Source organism: Entelurus aequoreus, linkage group LG22 (assembly GCF_033978785.1).
Source record: "Entelurus aequoreus isolate RoL-2023_Sb linkage group LG22, RoL_Eaeq_v1.1, whole genome shotgun sequence".
Lineage (NCBI taxonomy): Eukaryota > Metazoa > Chordata > Actinopteri > Syngnathiformes > Syngnathidae > Entelurus > Entelurus aequoreus.
The window spans coordinates 18,227,250-18,252,817 of record NC_084752.1 but is presented as its reverse complement, the minus strand read 5'-3'; the positions used below and the strand labels follow the sequence as shown (position 1 = coordinate 18,252,817).

The following is a 25,568-nucleotide window of genomic DNA, read 5'->3' as shown; positions in this document are numbered from 1 at the left end:
TTATCCTAAACATTCCTGCCACTACCTTTTACTCACTATCGTACTGGGAGATTTTGATATTGTTGCATCCCAATATATAAATTATATGAATTTGGCATTCTTGCTCGGTCCCGCAAATTTGATAGCAACAAGCGAACAAAAGCGTCTTCAACTCAGTAGCATTACCGCTATAGGCTAATGTCCCTCCACAGTGCAAAGCCAATTCTAAGTCAGCAATCCTCACCTCTCTTTTGAAACGTTTCCTATTTCATAAAGAAATGCCCACAAAAAGCTAAGGGTCTTTTAATTATTTATTTTGGGACTCCAAATTAATATTAGAGAAGAGAATAATATGATTGTGGTGCTATCAGAAGAAAGAAAAGGGCAACAGAGAGACAGACAACAAACATTCAAGTCTTATCCTATGAGAGAGGAGGGAGGGTAGGTGGATGGTAGTGTAAGGTGTCGGGAAGACAGGAAGTAAAGTATGAGCTAATACAGAATTCAACCCAGACTTATAGAAGGTGGGAGTTTGGGCTCCAAGAATGTATCAAGGTCATAAACATGTTTGTTATCTTTGGACGAAACCCAGGCACAAGCAGCTAAGAAAGAAGAACACTACACCAACATTTAGACGGAAATTGTAGTTTAGACACATTTCAGTGTTGAATGTTAAAACAATCTAATCTAATCCCAGGTACTGGGAATCGGTACCGTATCGATTCAAATTTGAAAAGGTACCCATCCCTAAATGTAAGGTAACATTTTTATGACACATGGTAGTAATACATGTGATTTTTGCAGTCTTTTTTACATTGTTACTTTTCTCAACACACCTTTTGTGCCAAGAAAGCGTCAACAAAAAAGTCAAACATGGACAAATTAAATGCTTTAATGGTGGTCGTACAGGAACTCTATTGAGGTATGATGAAGTCTTATGTAATGCATTTTGCCGGTTTCTGTTTCGAGTTCAGTTCCTCAAACATGAATTGTTCATGGTATATTGCTGCTGCAGCATCGGTTACATGTAAACGTGCATTGTGTACCTATATATATATATATATATATATATATATATATATATATATATATATATATACATATACATATATATATATATACATATATATATATATATATATATATATATACATATATACATATATACATATATACATATATATATACATATATACATATATATATATATATATATATATATATATATATATATATATATATATATATATATATATATATATATATATATATATACACACACTACCGTTCAAAAGTTTGGGGTCACCCAAACAATTTTGTGGAATAGCCTTCATTTCTAAGAACAAGAATAGACTGTCGAGTTTCAGATAGCAGTTCTCTTTTTCTGGCCATTTTGAGCGTTTGATTGACCCCACAAATGTGATGCTCCAGAAACTCAATCTGCTCAAAGGAAGGTCAGTTTTGTAGCTTCTGTAACGAGCTAAACTGTTTTCAGATGTGTGAACATGATTGCACAAGGGTTTTCTAATCATCAATTAGCCTTCTGAGCCAATGAGCAAACACATTGTACCATTAGAACACTGGAGTGATAGTTGCTGGAAATGGGCCTCTATACACCTATGTAGATATTGCACCAAAAACCAGACATTTGCAGCTAGAATACTCATTTACCACATTAGCAATGTATAGAGTGTATTTCTTTAAAGTTAAGACTAGTTTAAAGTTATCTTCATTGAAAAGTACAGTGCTTTTCCTTAAAAAATAAGGACATTTCAATGTGACCCCAAACTTTTGAACGGTAGTGTGTGTGTATATATATATATATATATATATATATATATATATATATATATATATATATATATATATATATATATATATATATATATATATATAAAGATCCCTGAGCTGCGGCGACATGGATTGTTAAAACTGACTGTTGTAATGGGTCCTTTCACTTTAATGAGTATCGTTTACTTGTGACGGGTAGCTAACGAGCTGAAAAAAAGTTGTGGTTGCCAACAGAGTTGACACAACAAACCCAACCCTGACAAAGATCTGTAAAAGCAATCGTGTCAAAACTGTGGATCAGGGGCCATTTGCACATACCTGTTAACCTTTCTGTTTTTGCAAGAAAGTCTTTTTTTTTTTTCCTTTCCTGGCATCTTCTCAGTCCTGATTTTCCAGGATTTTGCTGTCCACAAAAAGTACTGAAAAGAGTATTGCGCTACAACAGCAATTGGGTCCACTCTCCTCAAACCTCAGCGACTCAGGGGTGGACTCGTGAAAGGAGCGCGGTGAGTTCCTTTTTACGTAATTTAATCAAATCAACAATGCGATAGAGAAGACGTCGAAGAATGTATCGCTGATAAAAATTCAAACTTTGTGTAAATATCTTGACAAATAGGGGAAGTATTATTTTTACCTAAAGAAGAGCAGACAGCTAGTCACATATTCTCATGCGTTCTTGAAGTAATGATGTTAACCAACTTGAAAAATATCTCAACTCTAAGGTGCGCCATGGAGGAGCAAATAGTTGTTATTTTTATTATCGCAATATTACAAAGTTCCTCACTGGGATTCCTTATATTAGACCCGCCAACTGCTTCGTGAGTGTGTCAGACAAGATGGCATATTCATTAGTAATTTGGGATACAAGTGACATAGGTTGGACTCCCAATCTTGGCCATAATCTATTTCAAGGGTCGATATATATACACGTGCGTTAGAGATGCGCGGTTTGCGGACACAACCGCGGAGTCCGTGGATAATCCGCGGGTGGGGCGGATGCATGACGAAAAAAATAGATTTTAAATAGATTCGGGCGGGTGGCGGTTGAACCAATTCTCTCGAATGTCTGTTGATTTTCACCCAATTAACAATAATAAGGGCGTGCCGTGTTGGTACTGCCTTTATCACCCTCTACAACATGTACAGCCAGCGTGCTAGACCAGTCACATGTTGTGTGCGGCTTCTGCTTGCCCACGTGAGTTAAGTGACAGCAATGCATACCTGGTCCACAGCCATACAGGTTACACTGACGGTAGCCGTATAAAACAACTTTAACACTCTTAATATGTGCCACACTGTGAACCCACACCAAACAAGAATGACAAACACATTTCGGGAGAACATCCGCACCGTGAGACAACATAAACACAACAGAACAAATACCCAGAACACCTTGCAGTCCTAACTCTTCCTGGCTGAAATATACACCCCCGCTACCACCAAACCCCGCCCACCTCAACCGACGCACGGAGGGGGGGGGGGGTTGATGTGTGGGGGCGCAGTGTAGGGGGGCGGGGTTTGGTGGTAGCGGGGGTGTATATTTCAGCCAGGAAGAGTTAGGACTGCAAGGTGTTCTGGGTATTTGTTCTGTTGTGTTTATGTTGTCTCACGGTGCGGATGTTCTCCCGAAATGTTTGTCATTCTTGTTTGGTGTGGGTTCACAGTGTGGCACATATTAAGAGTGTTAAAGTTGTTTTATACGGCCACCGTCAGTGTAACCTGTATGGCTGTGGACCAGGTATGCCTTGCTGTCACTTACGTGTGCAAGCAGAAGCCGCACACAACATGTGACTGGACTGTCACGCTGTCTGTATATGTTGTAGAGGGTGATAAAGACAGTACCATCACAGCACGCCCTAATTAGTGCTATTAGGGTGCGACCCCATGTCTATATTATATATATATATAACGGGCGGGTGGCGAGCGGTTGTGGTTTTGATAAAATGTTAGTTCGGTTGGATGGCGGGTGGATGAATTGCCTATCCACGCATCTCTAGTGTGCGTGCGTTAGCTGTCGTCCGTATGGACCGAAGCTGTACTCAGTTGCTATAAGAAGTCTGAAGGTCAAGCCATAGTTTAAGCGCAAAAATTATGACTAAAGTAGTGAAGCTGATTTATTATTTGCACTAAAATTGTATTGACAGTTTTTTAAAGAAACATATCAATCAATCAATGTTTACTTATATAGCCCTAAATCACGAGTGTCTCTAAGGGCTGCACAAGCCACAACGACAGATTCCACATCAGGGCAAGAAATAACTCAACCTAATGGGATACAATGAGAAACCTTGTCATCCCTTGATATGTAGTATTATTATTATTATTATTTATACTTTTGTTCATATCATTTGACAAGGTGTATCCTGTTCAATTGTAAATAGGTTATATATAAATATAGAATACAATGAAATTCAAGAGTAAGATTACAAATTCTATGTTAATATTTAAGTGGGCCCCGGGCCTCCTCTGTAGGGGAAAGGTTGGGCCCTTAGGTCTAAAAGGTTAAGAACTACTGATCTGTTTTATTTGACTTTTTCATTGATTTAACTGCGGTTTGTGATGAAAATGAAAAGTCAAATATTTTCATCCATTTCCTATATTCTAAAATGCAAATATTGACAATTATGCATCTGCGGTCCATAGCTTGTTTTTCATTGGCCAATGTCGAACTAAAATTAACACAAAGATTGGAAGAAAAGGCATAATGTGAACATTCTGAATTGTTTATACTAATGATAATAGTAAGACGAGTATATGTATTTTAGTAGGTATCCATTTTTTAAGCATTTCTACAAAATAAAGAATTCCAGTTGGTTCATGGCTGACAGCTTGACACCATGGATTTTGGTGATTAACTGACACAGGAGGTTCTGTGGTTGAATTGCAACTTGTGTGGCATTTGCATCTCCTCTTCATATATGCTTGGGTGGACTTCCTCCTATAGATTCCCACAAAAATGCTCCATTGGTGACTCTAAATTGTCATTTAGTGTGAATGTGAGTGGGAAGGTTGTTTGTCAAGCCAGCTGGGATAAGCTCCAGCCCAGCTGAAACCTTTCAGGCAAAGGTAGAAGGTGTCAAGAAGCTTCCACTGTTCTAAGCAGTAAATGTTTGCTTCCTGTCCCCTAGGCCATTGTGACGTGTCCATGGCGGAGAGCACCATCTCTCCAGAGGAGATTGAGATGGAGATGACTCGTATCCAACGTTTGAGGGAGGTCTTAGTGCGCCGGGAGTCTGAGCTGCGCTTCATGTAAGTCACACAAACTTTGGCTTTTTGGAATTTATAAAACAGACAGGGGATCGTGGTGAAGATTTGGTCAAGGAAAGATGGCTGACGATGCTGTAATGAATTTACTGCATCCTCGTCAAGGATTATAGATTTATGATCTGTCCACCTGTTTCCTTTATGACAGCTGCACTGCCTCATCGTTGCACCCACTCACCATTTCCTACCTTGTAAACAAATCACATGCATTTACCAAATGTGTGTGTGTAATTTTTGTATATATATATATATATATATATATATATATATATATGAATGAATGAATGATCTTTATTGTCATTGGGCATGTATAGGTACAGGTCCAACGAAATTTAGATTGCTTCCCTGAGGTGCTTTGCATTTTTTTTTAAAAAAAAGAAGAAACCACACAATATACAAAAACAACACAATATGCAATATACAATGTGGCCTAAGACCACTCTAAGAGGCAATGTAAAAGAAAACGAGACAGTAAAAAGTATAAAGTGACTAGAGAGGAGTAATGCTGAATCCCAGTGTGCTAAGGGGGTGGGAGTCAGCATTTCCTACCTCCTATGCTGTGCAGGCTTTTTATTGTGGATTAATTGTGTGAATAAATATGATAAATATTGTCCAGTTGGCATGTAATCGCTGATTGCACAGTCCCGGATCGTGATTGACCGGTGGCTTCCTCATGTTGCACGTGAGGTAGTTTTTTTTTTTTTTACAATTTAGCTGCGTTTAGTGCAGTTATGGCCCGGGGGTAGAAACTGTTCCTGAGTCTATTTGTGCGGGTTCCCATGGTTCTGAAACGTCTGCCGGAAGGCAGCCGATCGAAGTGGCTGTTGCCGGGGTGGGACGGGTCCTTGAGTATGTTGGCTGCCTTCTTCAGGCAGCGGGAGTTATACAGTTCTTCCAGGAAGGGGAGGGGGCACCCGATAATTTTTTGGGCCGAGTTGACGACCCTCTGGAGAGCTTTCCTCTCTGCTGCTGTGCAGCTGCAGAACCATACGCAGATGCAGTATGTGAGGATGCTCTCCACAGAACAGCGGTAGAAGGACACCAGCAGATCCTGTCTCAGGTGGAGATTCCTGAGTACTCTCAAGAAGTAGAGCCTCTGCTGTGCCCTCTTGACGATAGCCGTGGTGTTGGTCCTCCAGGACAGGTCCTCATCCAGGTGAACTCCCAGGAAGCGTAGGGATGAGACTCTTTCCACACAGCCCCCGTCGATGTACAGGGGCTGTATGGTAGTTTTTCTCCTCCTGCTGTCCAAGATCACTTCCTGGGTCTTGAGCTGGTTCAGCTTCAGGTTGTTCACCCTGCTCAACACTGCCAGCTGCTCCACCTCGTCCCGGTATGCCGTCTCGTCGACCCCAGAGATGCAGCCCACCACCGTTGTGTCATCGGCAAACTTTATGATGTGGTTGCCGGGGTGGGTGGCTGTGAAGTCGTGGGTGTAGAGTGAGTAGAGCAGGGGGCTCAGCACGCAGCCCTGAGGTGAGCCGGTGCTGAGGCTGAGGGCTGTGGAGGTGTGGGTACTCATCCTCACCCTCTGATGGCGGTCAGTCAGGAAGTCTTTAATCCAGAGACAGGTGGGGTTGGATATTCCGAGGTCTGCTAGCTTGGTCACCAGTCTGTCAGGTAAGATGGTATTAAATGCAGAGCTGAAGTCTACAAAGAGCAGCCGTACATAGCTCCCCCCCCCCCTCCATGTGGGACATGGCGGAGTGGAGAGCCGTAGCGATGGCGTCCTCCGTAGACCTGTTGGCTCGGTAGGCAAACTGATGGGGGTCCAATGCGGGCGGTAGGGATGAGAGGATGTGGGTCCGGACCAGTTTCTCGAAACACTTCATTGTGATGGAAGGGAGTGCCACTGGCCGGTAGTCGTTCAGACAGCTGACAGTGTTTTTCTTTTTGGGGACCGGGATGATGGTGGAGGTTTTCAGGCAGGATGGGACGGTGGCCTGGGACAGGGACCGGTTGAAGATGTCGGTGAGGACACCAGCCAGCTGATCAGCGCAGTCTCTCAGCACCCGTCCGGAGACGCCGTCCGGTCCCGCAGCCTTCCTCAGGTTCACGGCTTTCAGTGTGCGTCTGACCTCGTGCTCCGTCACTGAAAGGGTGAGGCTGCTGTGGTCTGCCGAGTGAGGTGTGACTGCTGATTGAGGTGTGGCTGTTGCTACTGAGTGAAGTGTGACTGCTTCCGATGGTGTTACCTCAAAGCGGGCGTAGAAGGAGTTCAGCTCCTCTGCCAGCCGGGGGTCTCCCCTGCCGGCCGGGAGGTTGCTGGGCCTGTAGTTGGTCATGTGCTGGACCCCCTGCCATGCCCTCCTGGAGTCGTTGCTTTGGAAGCAGTCCTCAATCTTCGTTTTGTAGTCCTCCTTAGCCTCCCTGATACCACGCTTCAGGCTGGCTCTGGCAGTGCTGTAGATGCATTTTCGAAAGTCCACGCGTCCTTGGGACACGGATTTTTATTCTATTTTATTTTTTTACCGACCCTGCCTTCTCCGCGTTTTTATTGGGTGTCTTCAAAGTAAGTAACTTTCCGGTACAATTTCTTAAATTGTGATTCGCCGAAATGTTTATCAACCACAAATACAGCCTCAGTTTGCACTCGGACAACTTTACCGCGAGGGGCTGTCAAAAGAAAGACTTCATGGTAAACACTAAGGTTAAACTTCATCCTGTGCCATGTCTCCAGTAAATGAGTTGTTTTAGTCTTTGTGAGTCCATAGAAACTTCACTTTTATCTCCCGCTGTATCGACATCGTTCGAGGATGGAGACAGGCTAGCTGTTAGCTTCAAGCTAACCAGCACCCGACCAGACTCCTCCACCCCAAAAACATACTTTGCAGGTCAACAAACTTACAGGTGAAATTTAATTTAGAAAAACGTGCAATGTTAACTAATAAAACAAAGCTGTTTTTTTTTCTTTAAAAATATCATTGCTCAAAACATAATATTCAATCAAAATCAACATTTTTATGAATTGTTGACCTATCCAAGGCTCTGATTACTTCACATTAAATATTCCACTTTGAAAAATATTTTTTGTGGAAGATTTTGCATATTTTGTGTGTTTGTCATTAAAAAAAAAAGGGCAGAAAACAAACAAACAAAAAAACAACATAAAAAAAACAAAAAACTTAGAATTGACGGATAGATCTGAAGTTGATGTAGACTCTACAGATTTAAGTGTTAAATAATGTATGTATGCCCTGGCACACGATTGTCATCATTTCATGACAGAAGCAAAAAAGTGTTTACACTTTTATACTGAAATAAATACACCTACAACTTATTAAATAAAAATCTAGAAAAAACTACCGGCAGCGGTAAAGTTTAGATCCATGAAGGAACGAAGAAAGTGAATGAATGTTTACAACTGAATCAATTTACTTATGCATAAAAAATTGTTTTCTTTTGTATTATTTTTTTAATGAAGTAACGTTTATGACAACCTTTTTCCAAAACACATTATAGAATGTGAGATATAACAGGATAATGCATACATTTATCATTTGTTTTGAAAACGGTTACAAAAAAGTGGGACCCAAAAAATTTACTATGGGACCCCATTTTTATGACTTGATGGGGTCCCTGGGACGCCTTTTTGAAAATTCCTAGCGCCAACACTGATATATACACACAATAGTCATTTATACCTATCTGTTTATATACAACAGCACTATTGCCTCACAAGTCTCTCTATACCAATGCTTCTCAAATATTTTCTGTTACACCCCCCTTGGAAGAAGAAGATATTTTGCGCCCCGTCACTCTCCACCGTCAAATTGTTATAACAATACCTTAACATTGTAAGCTTATTAACATTAAAGGAAACAGCACACCAGTCTTTCCTCTTCTCCTACCTTGTTTACAGTGAAGCCAAATGCTACAAAAAATTTTTCGGGATATTGCATTTTTGCATATTTTCGCATTATTCATTATTATAAGTGTATTTTGTTGCAGTGTATTGTAGGGTAGCTTGGATTTGCAATTCTTATTAATTCCAATTTCAAATCCATTCCTAATTATTAAGAATCGATTAAAAAAAATTTTTTTTTTAAATAATTAATTTTTTAGAACAAATTTTTTTGAAAATAGTTTTTTAGGCCATCTACGTGCTTACTTGCTGTGTGTATAAGTCATACAGCAGCAGACAAGAGAAGCTTTTGTAACCTACAACCTGTTTTTAAGGTTTTATTACAAACCCTGTTTCCATATGAGTTGGGAAATTGTGTTAGGTGTAAATATAAACGGAATACAATGATTTGCAAATCATTTTCAACCCATATTCAGTTGAATATGCTACAAAGACAACATATTTGATGTTCAAACAGATAACATTTTTTTTGTGCAAATAATCATTAACTTTAGAATTTGATGCCAGCAACACGTGACAAAGAAGTTGGGAAAGGGCATGTTCACCACTGTGTTACATGGCCTTTCCTTTTAACAACACTCAGTAAACATTTGGGAACTGAGGAGACACATTTTGGAATTCTTTCCCATTCTTGCTTGATGTACAGCTTAAGTTGTTCAACAGTCCGGGGGTCTCCATTGTGGTATTATAGGCTTCATATTGCGCCACACATTTTCAATGGGAGACAGGTCTGGACTACAGGCAGGCCAGTCTAGTACCAGCACTCTTTTACTATGAAGCCATGTTGATGTAACACGTGCCTTGGCATTGTCTTGCTGAAATAAACAGGGGCGTTCATGGTAACGTTGCTTGGATGGCAACATATGTTGCTCCAAAACCTGTATGTACCTTTCAGCATTAATGGCGCCTTCACAGATGTGTAAGTTACCCATGTCTTGGGCACTAATACACCCCCATACCATCACAGATGCTGGCTTTTCAACTTTGCGCCTATAACAATCCGGATGGTTCTTTTCCTCTTTGGTCTGGAGGACACGACGTCCACAGTTTCCAAAAACAATTTGAAATGTGGACTCGTCAGACCACAGAACACTTTTCCACTTTGTATCAGTCCATCTTAGATGAGCTCAGGCCCAGCGAAGCCGACGGTGTTTCTGGGTGTTGTTGATAAACGGTTTTCGCCTTGCATAGGAGAGTTTTAACTTGCACTTACAGATGTAGCGACCAACTGTAGTTACTGACAGTGGGTTTCTGAAGTGTTCCTGAGCCCATGTGGTGATATCCTTTACACGCTGATGTCGCTTGTTGATGCAGTACAGCCTGAGGGATCGAAGGTCACGGGCTTAGCTGCTTACGTGCAGTGATTTATCCAGATTATTTGAACCCTTTGATGATATTACGGACAGTAGATAGTGAAATCCCTAAATTCCTTGCAATAGCTGGTTGAGAAAGGTTTTTCTTAAACTGTTCAACAATTTGCTCACACATTTGTTGACAAAGTGGTGACCCTCGCCCCATCCTTGTTTGTGTGACTGAGCGTTTCATGGAATCTACTTTTATACCCAATCATGGCACCCACCTGTTCCCAATTTGCCTGTTCACCTGTGGGATGTTCCAAATAAGTGTTTGATGAGCATTCCTCAACTTTATCAGTATTTATTGCCACCTTTCCCAACTTCTTTGTCACGTGTTGCTGGCATCAAATTCTGAAGTTAATAATTATTTGCAAAAAAAAAAAATGTTTATCAGTTTGAACATCAAATATGTTGTCTTTGTAGCATATTCAACTGAATATGGGTTGAAAATGATTTGCAAATCATTGTATTCCATTTATAATTACATCTAACACAATTTCCCAACTCATATGGAAACGGGGTTTGTATAATTAAAATTTGCCATATACCCAATACTGTATATATTGTTGAAATCGGTTTGAATGGAGAATAGTGTTGAATCGACAATTCTGAATGGTATAGTAACCCTAGAAATCCTAATCAATCGTAAGTTGTTTCTAAGATTCCCATCCTTAGCATATTGTAGTACTTTAATTTTTATGCATAAAATATCTATTTTCTAGCTTATTTTGTATTCTTGGAATGCAGGCTAAATGATCATATTTGACAAAAACAGTCATTATTTCGATATGAAATTTTTTGTTTTTTGGTTGAAATTAATACATGTCCACCATATTTATGAAATAGCATCAAGGGTGAGCAGCTCACTTTAATTGAAAGAGCTCTAAAGTAGCCAATATGCCGCCGCCATGCTGTTTATCGCTACTCTCAGCCTGTGTGTGACTCCATATGCCAGATGGTGGTCAGAGGGCAGAAGCTTCTGGAATTCACTGATAGCGCTGAGACACTTTCACACAAGGCAGTTGTGAGAGGGAGGGAGGTTAAGAAGTGAGCACCGGGGATAAATGCCGCAGGAGGAGGGAGACTGACTGGATGAGTCATCAGGCTGATCCATCGCTGGATGAATTCACGTCGCATGTTCTCCATCTGCCACAGACATTATGACGTCTTCATGACAAACCTCACCTGCCGTGTCAGCTTGACAACACTGAGAACTGTGGTTAGCTAATAATAGTCTATCAGAAGCAGTGTTGGGTTAGTTACTGAAAACCAGTAACTAGTTAGTTACTAGTTACTTTTGAAATAAAGTAACTCAGTTACTAACTCAGTTACTTACACCAAAAAGTAATGCATTACTGTGAAAAGTAACTATTTAGTTTCTTTTTTTTTTAAAGCTCCCATTAATGCCCTTTTAGCCTTCATTTCAGTACGGTTATCGCACTGGAGAATAATTAGGCTGACCATACGTCCTCTTTTCCCCGGACATGTCCTCTTTTGCGGGGGTGTCCGGGCTGTCTGGGCGGGGTTTCTTAAATGCCTCAAATGTCCGGCATTTTGAATTAGGGTTGCGTGTATTTTCAATGTACGTCCAGGGTTAAGTTAAGAAGGGGTTAAAAAAAAACTAAAGGTGCGCGCACGTAGCAACATTCGTGAGGGAGGGGCAGAGACACAGAACGAGAGAGCTAGTGAGTGGAGAGAGACATGAAAACAAGAAATGCCGAAACGTAAATGCAACTTCACGGATGATTTGCGGGAAAAGTATTCGTGTTTTCGTCCTGACCGTGACACATGGGAAGCAGAATGCACTGTGTGCAAAGCAGGAACGTATATATCTGTGGCAAATAAAGGGGCCAAAGATCTACAAGCCCATATCGACACCACAAAGCACAAAACAGCTGTGCAGGGCGAGAGCTCGTCTGCTGTTTTTTGTTTAAATTTAATTAACTTGTTTTGAGGCATTATTTATGTTTAGATTATATACAATCAGAATCAGATTCAGAATAGTTTTATTGCCATTGTTTGAGAACGGGTTCACAAACTAGGAATTTTTCTTGGTGCAATCGTGCAACATAAAACACAATACAAGAGGTTATTTTGAATATTTCTACCTCTGCACTTTTTTTCCCCAAAACTGTGAATGTTACAGAATATAAGTGTGACTTATTTTGTTATACTGTGTCAACCAGTGTTGGCGTTAACGCACTTTTTGTGTTTTTAAAAAAAAAAATGTTACCATTTGTGGCCCACAGCCAATGTTTTAAAGGCCCACAGCACATTCAAAAAATACTATTAAAATAAACAAAAACATAACAAAAACTAAAACATTTTAAAATGAGGAATAGATCTGAAGTTGATGTAGACTCCAGAGATTTATGCGTTAAATATAAAATGTATGTATGCCCTGGCACACCATTATCATCATTTCATGACCCAAGCAAAACACTTTTTACAGTTTTATACTGAAATAAATACACCTACAACTTATTAAATAAAAACATAGAAAAAACTACCAGCAGCGGTAATGTTTTGATCCATGAAGGAAAGAAGAAAGTGAATGAATGTTTATAACTGAATACATTTACTTATGTATACACATTTGTTTTCTTTTGTATTATCTTTTTTTAATGAATGAAGTAACGTTTATGACAACCTTTTTCCAAAACACAATATAGATATGACAGGATAATGCATACATTTGTCATTTGTTTTCAAAACGCTTACAAAAAAGTGGGACCCCAAAAATTTACTGTGGGACCCCATTTTTATGACTTGATGGGGTCCCTGGGACCCCATTTTGAAAATTCCTAGCGCCAACTCCGCTATCAACAGAGGGGAAAAAATGCTTTCTTTAAATAAATATATTATTTATAAAGCAAGTTCGAGTATCATTGGCAAATGTTCACCCAGTCCCGGCCTTGGCACGCATATATGTGTCCTCTTTTTGGGATTTCAGAATATGGTCAGCCTAGAATAATACAATCTGTTGATCAACTTGACATGCATTTGCATCACTGAACTCTGCTAAGCAATGTGGTCTACATACAACACACAAAGACAAAGATATGTTTCAAAGGGCCAATTGATTTCAGGCCAGAACAAATTGACAAAACTATTTTAAATAGCTGCAACATAAGTAACAAACAGCATAATAACAACAAAGCTGTAAACTTGGCTTCACCGAAGGAAGGCACACGTGACATACACAAAGCCTAACCAGGCAGATTTGAATTGTTGTTTTGGGCAGTAGACGGGATCTTTGATACAAAACACAACTTACATTTAACTAAAATGTTCTTTTCTTTGTGCTCGACAAAAGAAAAGAAGTGAGAATATCCCATACTTGCCAACCCTTCTGAATTTCAGTGCCTCTCCCCGGGACAACCATTCTCCCGAATTTCTCTCGATTTCCAGCCGGACTTAAGGCACGCCCCCTCCAGGTCCGTGCGGACCTGAGTGAGGACAGCCTGTCCTCACTCAGGTCTGTGCGGACCTGAGTCAGGACAGCCTGTCGTCACGTCCACTTGGCCAACCAAAAAGTAACCACAGAACACTAATACCGTATGTTCTGTGGTTACTTTTTGGTTGGCCAACGGTTTACGTTGTATTGCGCAGCCCCCCCCCCTCCCCTCCCTCCCGCCCCACACACAGAGCACGCCTCTTGTGACACAAGAGATTCAGAAGCACGACACTGCAGCGCTGCAATAAAACACACTCAGATCTTCGGTTTCTAGCCGATACTACATAAAAAATAACGTAAAATAACGCAGTAACGCATCATGTAGTAACGGTAACTGAGTTACTGAATATAAAAAATAACACGTTAGATTACTAGTTACCGCCGAAACTAACGCCGTTAGAGTAACACGTTACTTTGTAACACGTTAGTCCCAACACTGATCAGAAGTAGAGGAGGGAATCTTTGGACAACTCACAATTGGATTGCGATTACGATTCAGGAGCTACGATTTGTTTAAAAATCCATTATTGATGCATCTTTAATTTATGTATATTGATGCAGTTTTTCAGTTATTTTCGTTTTACTAAACACGCGTTTATCACTTGCAACTAGAGATGTCCCGATAACGGCTTTTTTGCCTAAATCCGATATTCCGATATTGTCCAACTCTTAATTACGGATTCCGATATCAACCGATACCGATGTATACAGTCGTGGAATTAACACATTATTATGCCTAATTTTGTTGTGATGCCCCGCTGGATGCATTAAACAATGTAACTTTACCATGAATTGATTAACGTGGACCCCGACTTAAACAAGTTGAAAAACTTATTCGGGTGTTACCATTTAGTGGTCAATTGTACGGAATATGTACTGTACTATCTACCAATACAAGTTTCAATCAATCAATCAGAAACAAGGTTTTCCAAAATAAGAGAACAACTTCAACTCCAGTTATGGAAAAAAGTGCCAACATGGCACTGCCATATGTATTATTATTATTATTATTTATTATGTATCACAAAATACATTTTTTTTTTTAACATGCCTCAAAACAGCAGCTTGGAATTTGGGACATGCTCTCCCTGAGATAATCCTAATACCCACTACAACTATGGGAAATACTATACTTTGACTTTCACAAAGTGCATTATTATTATTATTTTTTTAAACATGCCTCAAATAAACAGCTACAAAAACAATGAAGGCACACAGCTTCAGTCTAGAGTATACTAGAGCATACTTGCCAACCTTGAGACCTTTTCGGAAGATGGGGGGGGGGGGGGGGGGTTTGGTGGTAGCGGGGGGTATTGTAGTGATATTGTAGCGTCCCGGAAGAGTTAGTGCTGCAAGGGGTTCTGGGTATTTGTTCTGTTGTGTTTATGTTGTGTTACGGTGCGGATGTTCTCCCGAAATGTGTTTGTCATTCTTGTTTGGTGTGGGTTCACAGTGTGGCGCATATTTGTAACAGTGTTAAAGTTGTTTATACGGCCACCCTCAGTGTGACCTGTATGGCTGTTGATCAAGTCTGCCTTGCACTCACTTGTGTATGTGTAAAAGCCGCATATATTATGTGACTGGGCCGGCACGCTGTTTGTATGGAGGAAAAGCGGACGTGACGACAGGTTGTAGAGAACGCTAAAGGCATTGCCTTTAAGGCACGCCCTCAATAATGTTGTCCGGGTGGAAATCGGGAGAATGGTTGCCCCGGTAGATTTTCGGAAGGGACACTGAAATTCGGGAGTCTCCCGGGGAAAATCGGGAGGTTGAAACCGATACCGATAATTTCCGATATTACATTTTAAAGCATTTATCTCTACTTGCAACTTTAAAAAACAGTGCATTTGTAATGAGAGACCGTTAAACTAGTTGTCTCTTCTTTTTTCACATGTAATGTGATAAATGTTGCCACTCATGAAGAAGTAGAATGTGCTCTTAACCGTGATGATTGGGAATCTTGTCTTATAGGATGGACGACATCCAGCTGTGCAAAGACATCATGAGTTTGAAGCAGGAGCTGAGACAGATTGTTGCAGTGGCAGGTACGTCTCAACCAATGCATGCTAACCCTAAACTTTATTCAAAGCATCTCATCGTCTCTTACATAGCAAAGCAGGTGATATTTACGCCTTACACCAGAAAGTCACAAAGCTATAGTGTATTAATAGGACGCACGCACACACACACTGGGTGACGTGGCAGATGCGTGAGAGCGTCATACAGTATATGCGTCAAATGTACGCACATCGCGCCTCTGCATGCACTGTTGAGCTGAGAATGCAACAACACAAAGTACTTGTGCACATTCTCTTTGGCCACTTGATTAGGTACGCTTACACTCTCCACTATACGAAGATAATAATGCTCAGGTTTCATTGACACAAAACCTGCCAGTATGATGCTGCAAAGTACGAGTAGTATTAATAAAAGTACTCTATCAGCTTTAATACGTTTAGTGAATTAAACACGCTAAAACCAATCTAATGTAAGTCAGTGTCCTATATTATGAGCCACTGTATATTATTTGTAATCTAATAATATATTGTATTACTAATCAATATTTGTATTTCCATAATATGCTAAGGACCAATAAAAAAATTAGCTGTGGGCTGAAAATACTGGACACTCCTGACCTAGCATGAGGAACTGAAATGTCAGTGCAAAATGAGTTGGGTATCATTTTCAAGGACGGACGGACGGAAGGACGGACGGACGGACGGACACACACACACACACACACAGCTTTGCAACCCCACTAATGACAGAGACATTTTGCCAGGTTTGTTGTTATGGTTATGATTTATTTGTTACAAACATGCTTAACAAGTTACGTTAGGGAACATCACGTGGTTACATTTGCACAATTCAACATATCTGAAAAGGAATAGGAAGAATCAAAGCTTGAATTGAATCCTTCCCCTTCTCCTCGATTTTTTACTGATGAATAATTCTCACCATAACTTCTAATTTGAATGTTTAAATGAAGTTTACTCCCGGTGGGAAAGAAAGGAAGGTGTCAAAAAAAGGTAAAATCTAACTAAGTAATACAAAAAAGCACATACTGCTTTAAAAATGTGGACTTAATTGTACACTTCATAATTGCGCCCTAGATACACATAACTTAATGGTCAAAGTCAATAAAAAGGTTATGTATTACCCAATATTGTAGAATTTGTCCCATGCTACTATTATTTCCAAATAAGGAAAACAAAAGCATCAGTCGGAGCAAATAAAGTGGTTTCTTTGTGACTACTGTGTTGTGTTTTGCCCCTCTGGAATTGTGTTTGCCGCTGGTCAAATATACAGTAAATGTGCATATGACTCACTTAAGAAACACAAGCCTGCTGCATTTCCTGCTGTGCTGGCAGTAGGATTTATGCAATGACAGCATTAGCCTCCCTCACCTACGACTCACATTACTCTTCTTGTTCACGGCAGGAAAAGCTGATGTTTGCGCTCATTTTTCAAGCCAAGTTACCAGGGAGACGCTCTTAAGCTTTTATACTGAAAACCTCAGCAAGGCTTTGTTTCCTTTTTATTTTCTTGCACAATTGTCAACTGAACTATAGTATACTATTTTCTCCTTGGAAATATTTCATGCAGACTTAAATTGTAATTATGGCACGAGCATCGAGCAAAATCTTATTGTATCTTTAATTATTACCTCCACCAGGAAGTTATTGTTTGTTAGTTATAGTTAGCCACATAAATTTAAAAGGTCATGGGCATATTTTGATGAAATGTTCAGGAAATATGATAAAAACAATTGATTCAATTTTGGGGGTGATCCAGATTGTTTTTATAGAACAAAGTCAAACTCGCTTTCATCAAGGGCCACATTGCAGTTAGGACGGGCCTTGTATTAGTGAATATTTATGAATTTTACCATACATTTGTCTCATTAAATTTTTACACACAGGATATCCGCGATGTCTTAAAAAGTCTTCATGGGGAACTTCACTTTTTTGGGGGAATTTTGCCTATCGTTCACAATCATTATGAGAGACATGATGACAGATTGATTTTTGTTTGCACTCTAAATATTCAATAAATGCGATCAAAAGCCCGCTTTCAATGGGGCCGTTCAATTCTGCCTATAGAGCCCCTAAAAACATCTCCTTTAAGGTTTTGTATACATGATGCAAGTATATATGTAATGTAGTAACAGGCACATTTATAATATTTAAGTATTTGATCATCTTTAGCATACGCGGCGCATTCATTTAAAAAATGAATCACGACATTTGCTTTTTTTTCTTTCTTCATCACTGATTTCTGCCCACTGCAGACTTTGAGAGCCAACAAATATAATAAAACATAATTTACTGTGCAACATCAGCTTTCATTAGGATGCCGACTGCTAGGATGTTCATTTAGATGAAAAATGTCTCATAATCCTCACGAAGAAACAGTATAGTGGGGCGGGGGGGGCAACAAGCACTTTTCGTGTCGTCCTAGTCAGTTTCGGGTCCTAAATTGGCTGTCAAAGTGTCCCAACTTTTTGGATTACCTACTCAGACATCTCATGTGAGATGAGGGTAGATGCATGGTTTATGACCTTGAATAAACTTACAGGGACCAGGGAAGCGAGGAAATAGCAGACCACTTGATGACATAAACATAGGGACACACAGAAGTTACATCGCCGCTTTAAATAGTTTGACTGTGTTAGCGCTTATAATACCAATGTCACTCATACTTGGGTAATATTCAGATCATAAAATGTAAATGGAGTATTGTTGGCACTTTTTGAATGGTTATTTATTGTTTTTTATGGGCGGAAAAGTGGAGCTCCCATTAGCTCCGCTGTAAGCAAACTTTTATTTACGTTTGATATTTAGAATGCATTAAAAAAAATCCATCTGTCGTCATGACTTTTAAAATGATTGTGGATTGAATTGTGATAATAATGACTTATTTTATCTTTGTGGAAAATATTGGACACAATGTGTTGTCAAGCTTATGAGATGCAAGTGTAAGCCACTGTGACAAAATAAAATGAAAACATTTATTTTATTTTTTATAAATGGCTGTGATGATAATGTAAATGAGGGACTTCTAATCACTGCTATGTTGGAATTCTCATTAATTTTGATACTGTTGATATTATTCATTTTTGTTTGCCTACTTTTGGATTGTTTTGTGTCATGTTTGTGTGTCTTCTCAATAGCTCTGTTGATTGCTATTTTGAATGTTTTGGGTTTGGTTTTGGAATTGGAATTGTGTATTATTTTGTTGGACTGATTAATTTAGCAAAAAATTAATAAAAAAAGGATTGTGAACAATGGGCTAAATTCCAAAAAAGTGCAGTTCCCATTTAACAACAATTTGAATTTAAGGCCCTAAAATGTCTAAAATCCTCCTAAAACCTCATGAAAGGTCTTAAATATGTGCTAATGATTTATTAACATTACCTTTATTAAAAACATGCATAAACTTCAGTCTTGCTTTTAAATATTTAGATTTTTGAGGACGCTATAACGTAACATAACTAAAGTAGGCTTCCTGTGCTGCCTGGTGAAAACATATCGCGCCCCACCAGCTACTGTGTGCTGTGCGGGCACAGCGCTGTGTTGTTACAGCTCCGCATAGCAGCGGAGAAAACTAAACAAAAAAGCCCACTGGAAAACCGAATGACTTGCATAGCATAAGTAAGTGAAAGTTCAACAATTTGATTTATCCTTTGTTTCGATAGTTGTTGTTTTCTAACAATAGCTGTGGTTGTTCAATAGCTGCCTAATAATTGTTTTAATATGGCTTCCTTTGTCATATGACGTTCTGCAGAGAAAGACAAGAGCAAGAAAGACAAGCAGCAGGAAGAAGAAATGATCCTGAAGATCCATAAACTGGTGCAAAAGAGGGATTTCTTGGTGGATGATGCAGAGGTGGAAAGATTAAGGTAGACCGTTCAAGGAGTTCAATGAACGTTAATATTGATCATATATTACTAATATTTGTATTGATCAGGGAGCAAGAGGAGGACAAGGAGATGGCTGAGTTCCTCAGGCTAAAACTGATGCCACTGGAGAAGACGCTCAAGGTCAAACAAAGTGAGTTGCCATATTTTAACGGTGAAGAAAATACTTCTGAATGACAACATTTTCTGTGTTTTTTAACCAACAAGATCCTCCGAAGCCAAGAAGACAAATCCCGGAGCCACCACCCAACAAACCCTTCATCACTAAGTCAGGCGTGGCCATCATAAAGGATTGCTGCGGCGCCACCCAGTGTGCCATCATGTAACTGACGGACACCCTTTTAAGGCCACGCCCACATCCCGCGTCATCACTTCCTGTGAATCAGAGAACCTGTCATGCTCTGTGTTCCACTGTGAAGTGTCCATGTTTGCAAGGCAACTCTGTCCGGGTTCCCGCTTCAAAGCCTTCACAATATTTGAATTTGACATGAAAAGGATGTGTCGATCAATAATCCCATGTGTCATTTGGCTTCCGAAGATCTAGAATCACAAATTGGAACTACAAGCACTATTTTATTCCATGTTGGGTGTTCTCTGATGCACAGGGACCGGAAATGATTGTCATTATGGATGAACTTGTGGGCCAATAACTAAATATTGGCACTTTTTACTAGCATTTGGGCTAACATGCCCCTGAAAAACACAAACACTGCTTTAAAACGGGGCCACAAACTAGTTGGATGCTAATGATGATTCCTGAGCATATTAATGGATGAGGGTTGCAACAAAGTGTGGGTTCTATTTCTCAGGTGATGAACAGACACTAAAAGCTCAGAAATATGACCATTTATGATTATGTGTATTTGTCCCCAACAATACATACACGTACTTGTGGCAAACTACTGCCAGCCATGTCAGAAGTGTGTATCAACTGTTATTGTTGGGGCGGCGTAGCTCGGTTGGTAGAGTGGCCGTGCCAGCAACTTGAGGGTTCCAGGTTCGATCCCCGCTTCTGCCATCCTAGTCACGGCCGTTGTGTCCTTGGGCAAGACACTTTACCCACCAGCTCCCAGTGCCACCCACACTGGTTTAAATGTAACTTAGATAATGGGTTTCACTATGTAAAAGCGCTTTGAGTCACTAGAGAAAAGCGCTATATAAATATAATTCACTTCACTTATTAGTATAGCCCTTACTAACTGTGTTGTAGATTTTGTCCTATTTTATTCTATGATATAAACCTTGCACTACAGTCAAGTACTGTAAGGTTGTAGCAGTATTTCCATTTGTGATCTAGTTACCTAAAACGGTTTTATTCGTGCTTGTTGGTAATAATTATTTTGTGTTTAATTGCATAAAAAATACATTTTTTCTATATAAAATGCGAAAATGATGTAGTAACACGTCATCTTGATCCTGGGTTGCAATCACGTGACATTCCAGAGCCCGCGACACTTCCGGTTTCCAGGTGGAGCAGGGCTCGGGGCACGAGTTTAGAAACCCTAGCGCAGAGCAGGAATGACCACGCTCCCCGCAGCTCATTTGATTGGTCGCTGCAAAGTATCTTCACACATATGGTTTTCTACACCAAAATTCATCAATTTATTCCTCTACCACTTCTTCTCCAGATTTTGGCGCGCTCTACCTTCCACTTTTTACACCCAATTCAAACCGTTCCAATTTCAAACTGTTCAGCCTATTCGGGAATCGCAGGCTTTCCCTTGACAAATTCCCAGAATTCTGGGACATTTTTCCCATTTAAAATGAATTGGCCATTTTTTAAACTTATACTATTTCCAAATTTTTCTACCTATTCATACCATTCCACCTTCAACACATTCCACCATTCTGGAAATTCAAACTACCCATTTTCCAAGTTCAAACAAATTCCAGGATTTTCCAGAATTCCTGGTTTTCCAAAGCCCTATTTCCACCCTTTTTTTTGGCGACTACTCCTCCCACATTTTCAACCCACTTCAACCGTTCCACAGTCAAAACATTCCTCTTAATTAGGACAAAAAACAAAGGTTTTTTAACAGGAAAAATTCCAGGAATTCCGTAATACCATTTCTCAATTCAACATGTTACTACTTCAACATTTCTCGACCGATTTGAAAAATTCCAACACCAACCCATCCATCCATCCATCCATTTTCTACCGCTTATTCCCTTCGGGGTCGCGGGGGGCGCTGGAGCCTATCTCAGCTACAATCGGGCGGGAGGCGGGGTACACCCTGGACAAGTCGACACCAACCATTTCAACTCATTCAGAACATTCAAGTTTACCATTTTCAAAAAAAATGACACTCACAAATTGATATATTCAGAATGGCTTGTATTAAAAATATATTTGCAGTGATGCTCCTCTAATTGCTCATTTTATTTGTTTTGGTACATTTAAAAATAACGCTTATGCATCGGGAAACCGATTCAACATTTCTCGACCGATTTAAAAAAAATCAACACCAACCATTTCAACTCATTCAGAACATTCAAGTTTTTACCATTTTCAAAAAAATTCCCAAATGTCCCATTTGAAATCAATGGGACATTTTTCAAAGCTTTTGACCATTTTAAACAATTCCAACACCAATCAATTCAGCTCATTCAGGACATTCATGCTCCTAATGATTTTTTTTTTAAATCCCGCTTTTCCCATAATTTCCAGGAAGTTCCCATTGAAAGGAATGGGACATTTTTCCAAGTTGCACAATTCTGACATTTTTCAACCAATTAAAACCATTGCAATATTAACACATTCCACTCATCCTGGACATTCAAACTAACACTCTCCCAAGTTCCAAACCAAATTTCCTGGATATTCATACTCTTCAAACATTCAAACCATTCCAACATTCAAACTATTACATTCTGTCAGCATTTCAGTTCAACTTCAGCATTGGAGCATTCACACGCAATTCCTTCAGGAATTGCCTCATCTAGTTAATAGACCCTGAGATCGGTAGGTTGTGAGTTCAAACCCCGGCCGAGTCATACCAAAGACTATAACATGGGACCCATTACCTCCCTGCTTGGCACTCAGCATCAAGGGTTGGAATTGGGGGTTAAATCACCAAAATTATCCCTGAGCGCAGCCACCGCTGCTGCTCACTGCTCCCCTCGCCTCCCAGGGGGTGAAACAAGGGGATGGGTCCAATGCAGAGGGTAATTTCACTACACCTAGTGTGTGTGTGACTATCAGTGGTACTTTAACTTAAGTTTTGGATAAGTTCTAAGCTTCCTCCAAGTTAGCTGGGAGGATGTTTCAAACTATTTCAACCATTTGTGCACCTCATCTTCAGAGGTAATTCTTAATTTAATTTGGGCCCTAAATTTACCCTCTCCTCATAGGTGCATACCAAGTGTTCATAGCCCTCAGGTAGCAGTTTCTGAATGAATGAAATCTTAGTGAATGTCTTACGTTAGATGACCTATATTGTTGAAGCACCGTCTAGCAACACATCAACTCCCTGTCGAACAAACTTAAATCACCGCGGTTCCTAATAGTTTCTGAAGGACAACAGCATTACAGCTTCTGAAGAAGAACCCGCAATTTCACAACAAAAGGGCCACATAGCGATAGCATAGACTAGAGCAGGGGTGTCAAACTCATTTTAGATTGATTGAAACTTTTATTAGTAGATTGCACAGTGAAGTACATATTCCGTACAATTGACCACTAAATGGTATCACCCGAATTAAGTTTTTCAACTTGTTTAAGTCGGGGTCCACTTAAATTGATTCATGATACAGATATATACTGTCATCATAATACAGTCATCACACAGGATAATCATCCGAGTATATACATTGAATTATTTACAATCCGGGGTGTGGGATGTGGAGGGGGGGTTAGGTTTGGTTGATATCAGTCATCAACAATTGCATCACCAGAAAAACAGACATTGGAACAGTGTAGGACTGACTTAGTAGGATATGTACATCAAGTAGTGGACACAGAGAGAGAGATCAGAAAATATAAGAATAAGTATCTACATTTGATTATTTACAATCCGGGGAGGTATGATGTGGAAGGGAGGGTGTTAGTTTAGGGTTGAAGTTGCCTGGAGGTGTTCTTTTAGTGCGGTTTTGAAGGAGGATAGAGATGCCCTTTCTTTTACACCTGTTGGGAGTGCATTCCACATTGATGTGGCATAGAAAGAGAATGAGTTAAGACCTTTGTTAGATCGGAATCTGGGTTTAACGTGGTTAGTGGAACTCCCCCTGGTGTTGTGGTTATGGCGGTCATTTACGTTAAGGAAGTAGTTTGACATGTACTTCGGTAGATCGGGGGCCACATGGAGAAAAATATACTCCCAAGTGGGCCGCACTGGTAAAATCACGGCACGATTAAGACTTGAAAATGATTTTCTTTCTTTAAAAATAGAACAAGCACATTCTGAAATTGTACAAATCATGTTGGGGTTTTTTCACAATTACATGTTGCGGTTAACAGTATTCCATCTTCATTTATCGTTATTCATATTTTCTGAATAAATTATGTGTTAATGTTCATCAGTCAACTCATTGGTGTTAATTTTAAATCTATCAAGATAAAAAAAAATGACAGTGTGTTATTTATGTAGTTTGATCATTATCCTCGACTGATGTACTAATCATGATACCATGAATACAAAGGTGAAAATAATTGCTATTGCGACATACAGTGGACACATTTAGAACAGCCGTTTCTTTCATTCAAAACATTTTAAGTAATTTTTTTTAGACTTGGCGAACTCAAACCTGTTGGCGGGCCTGAGTCGGCCCTCGGACCGTACGTTTGACACCCCTGGACTAGCACATATTTAACAGTATTAACATTATGGAAAACAAGTATAACCTACCCCTAAAAGTGGATGTTGGGTGTCGCTGCTTCCTGGCTGCCGGCACTGTGTACAATTCGCATTCGGCATGATGACGACTGGCGAGTGCGACGTCGTCAACTTTTAATCACATTTTCACCTTAAGAACGCTTCCTTCATTCTCAGCAGGTGTCATAATTAACAAGACAGCGATTCATGTTCCCTCAGTGACCGATGGGGGGGAAAGTGGCGCACTGCATGACAAATCAGCGAGAGAAGAAGAAGAAGGGACTTTGCAGCGACCAATCAAATGAGCTCCCGGGAGCGCGGGGCGCGGTCATCCCTGCTCTTCGACTTCATGCTTTTACTTGATCTTCTCCGCCTAAACGCTAGGGGGCAGTGCGTACTGGCGCCTGAGAACGAGCTGGTAAAAAAATAAAGCGTCGAGAGTCTGCCAACTTGCCAGACCTAACATAACAATGTCTATATAGTATGATAGTTTCACCCCAATGAAATAAATCCCATAATTTATGATAATTTGAGCCCCTCAATACATGGCTTATAGCAAACGCAAACCGTATACAAACGTGTGCTTTAGTGTCACGTACCTCTTTATGGCCACACGGGGACGCTTTTCTAACTTTTTGCTGGCAGTGTTGTTAGTAGGGGTGTGGGAAACAATCGATTCGAATTCGAATCACGATTCTCATGTTATGCGATTCAGAATCGATTATCATTTTTAAAAAAGCGATTTTTATTTATTTATTAAAAATGATTTTTATTTTTTATTTATTTTATTTTTTTAATTAATCAATCCAACAAAACAATACACAGCAATACCATAACAATGCTATCCAATTCCAAAACCAAACCCGACCCAGCAACACTCAGAACTGCAATAAACAGAGCAATTGAGGAGACACAAACACGACACAGAACAAACCAAAAGTAGTGAAACAAAAATGATTATCAACAGTATCAATATTAGTTACAATTTCAACATAGCAGTGATTAAAAATCCCTCATTGACATTATCATTAGACATTTATAATAAAAAAATTTAAAAAAAGAACAATAGTGTCACAGTGGCTTACACTTGCATCGCATCTCATAAGCTTGACAACACACTGTGTCC

At 39.8% G+C, this 25,568-nt stretch overlaps 2 protein-coding genes across 2 annotated transcripts in view; one reads left to right on the top strand and one right to left on the bottom strand.

Annotated features, from left to right (window-relative positions):
* LOC133639889 (uncharacterized) overlaps nt 1-20,474 on the top strand; it is a 58,363-nt gene extending 37,889 nt beyond the window's left edge. Inside the window, exons 6-10 of the mRNA XM_062033573.1 lie at nt 4,899-5,019; nt 15,683-15,756; nt 19,499-19,613; nt 19,682-19,764; nt 19,839-20,474. Of these exons, the coding sequence (XP_061889557.1) occupies nt 4,899-5,019; nt 15,683-15,756; nt 19,499-19,613; nt 19,682-19,764; nt 19,839-19,957 (512 nt within the window). The 3' untranslated portion in view covers nt 19,958-20,474. The remainder of the gene's footprint in view (nt 1-4,898; nt 5,020-15,682; nt 15,757-19,498; nt 19,614-19,681; nt 19,765-19,838) is intronic.
* LOC133639553 (probable ATP-dependent RNA helicase DDX17) overlaps nt 1-24,618 on the bottom strand; it is a 104,230-nt gene extending 79,612 nt beyond the window's left edge. Inside the window, exon 1 of the mRNA XM_062032949.1 lies at nt 24,476-24,618. The gene's annotated coding sequence lies outside the window, so the exon portion shown is untranslated. The remainder of the gene's footprint in view (nt 1-24,475) is intronic.
* Nucleotides 24,619-25,568: the final 950 nt, after the last annotated feature.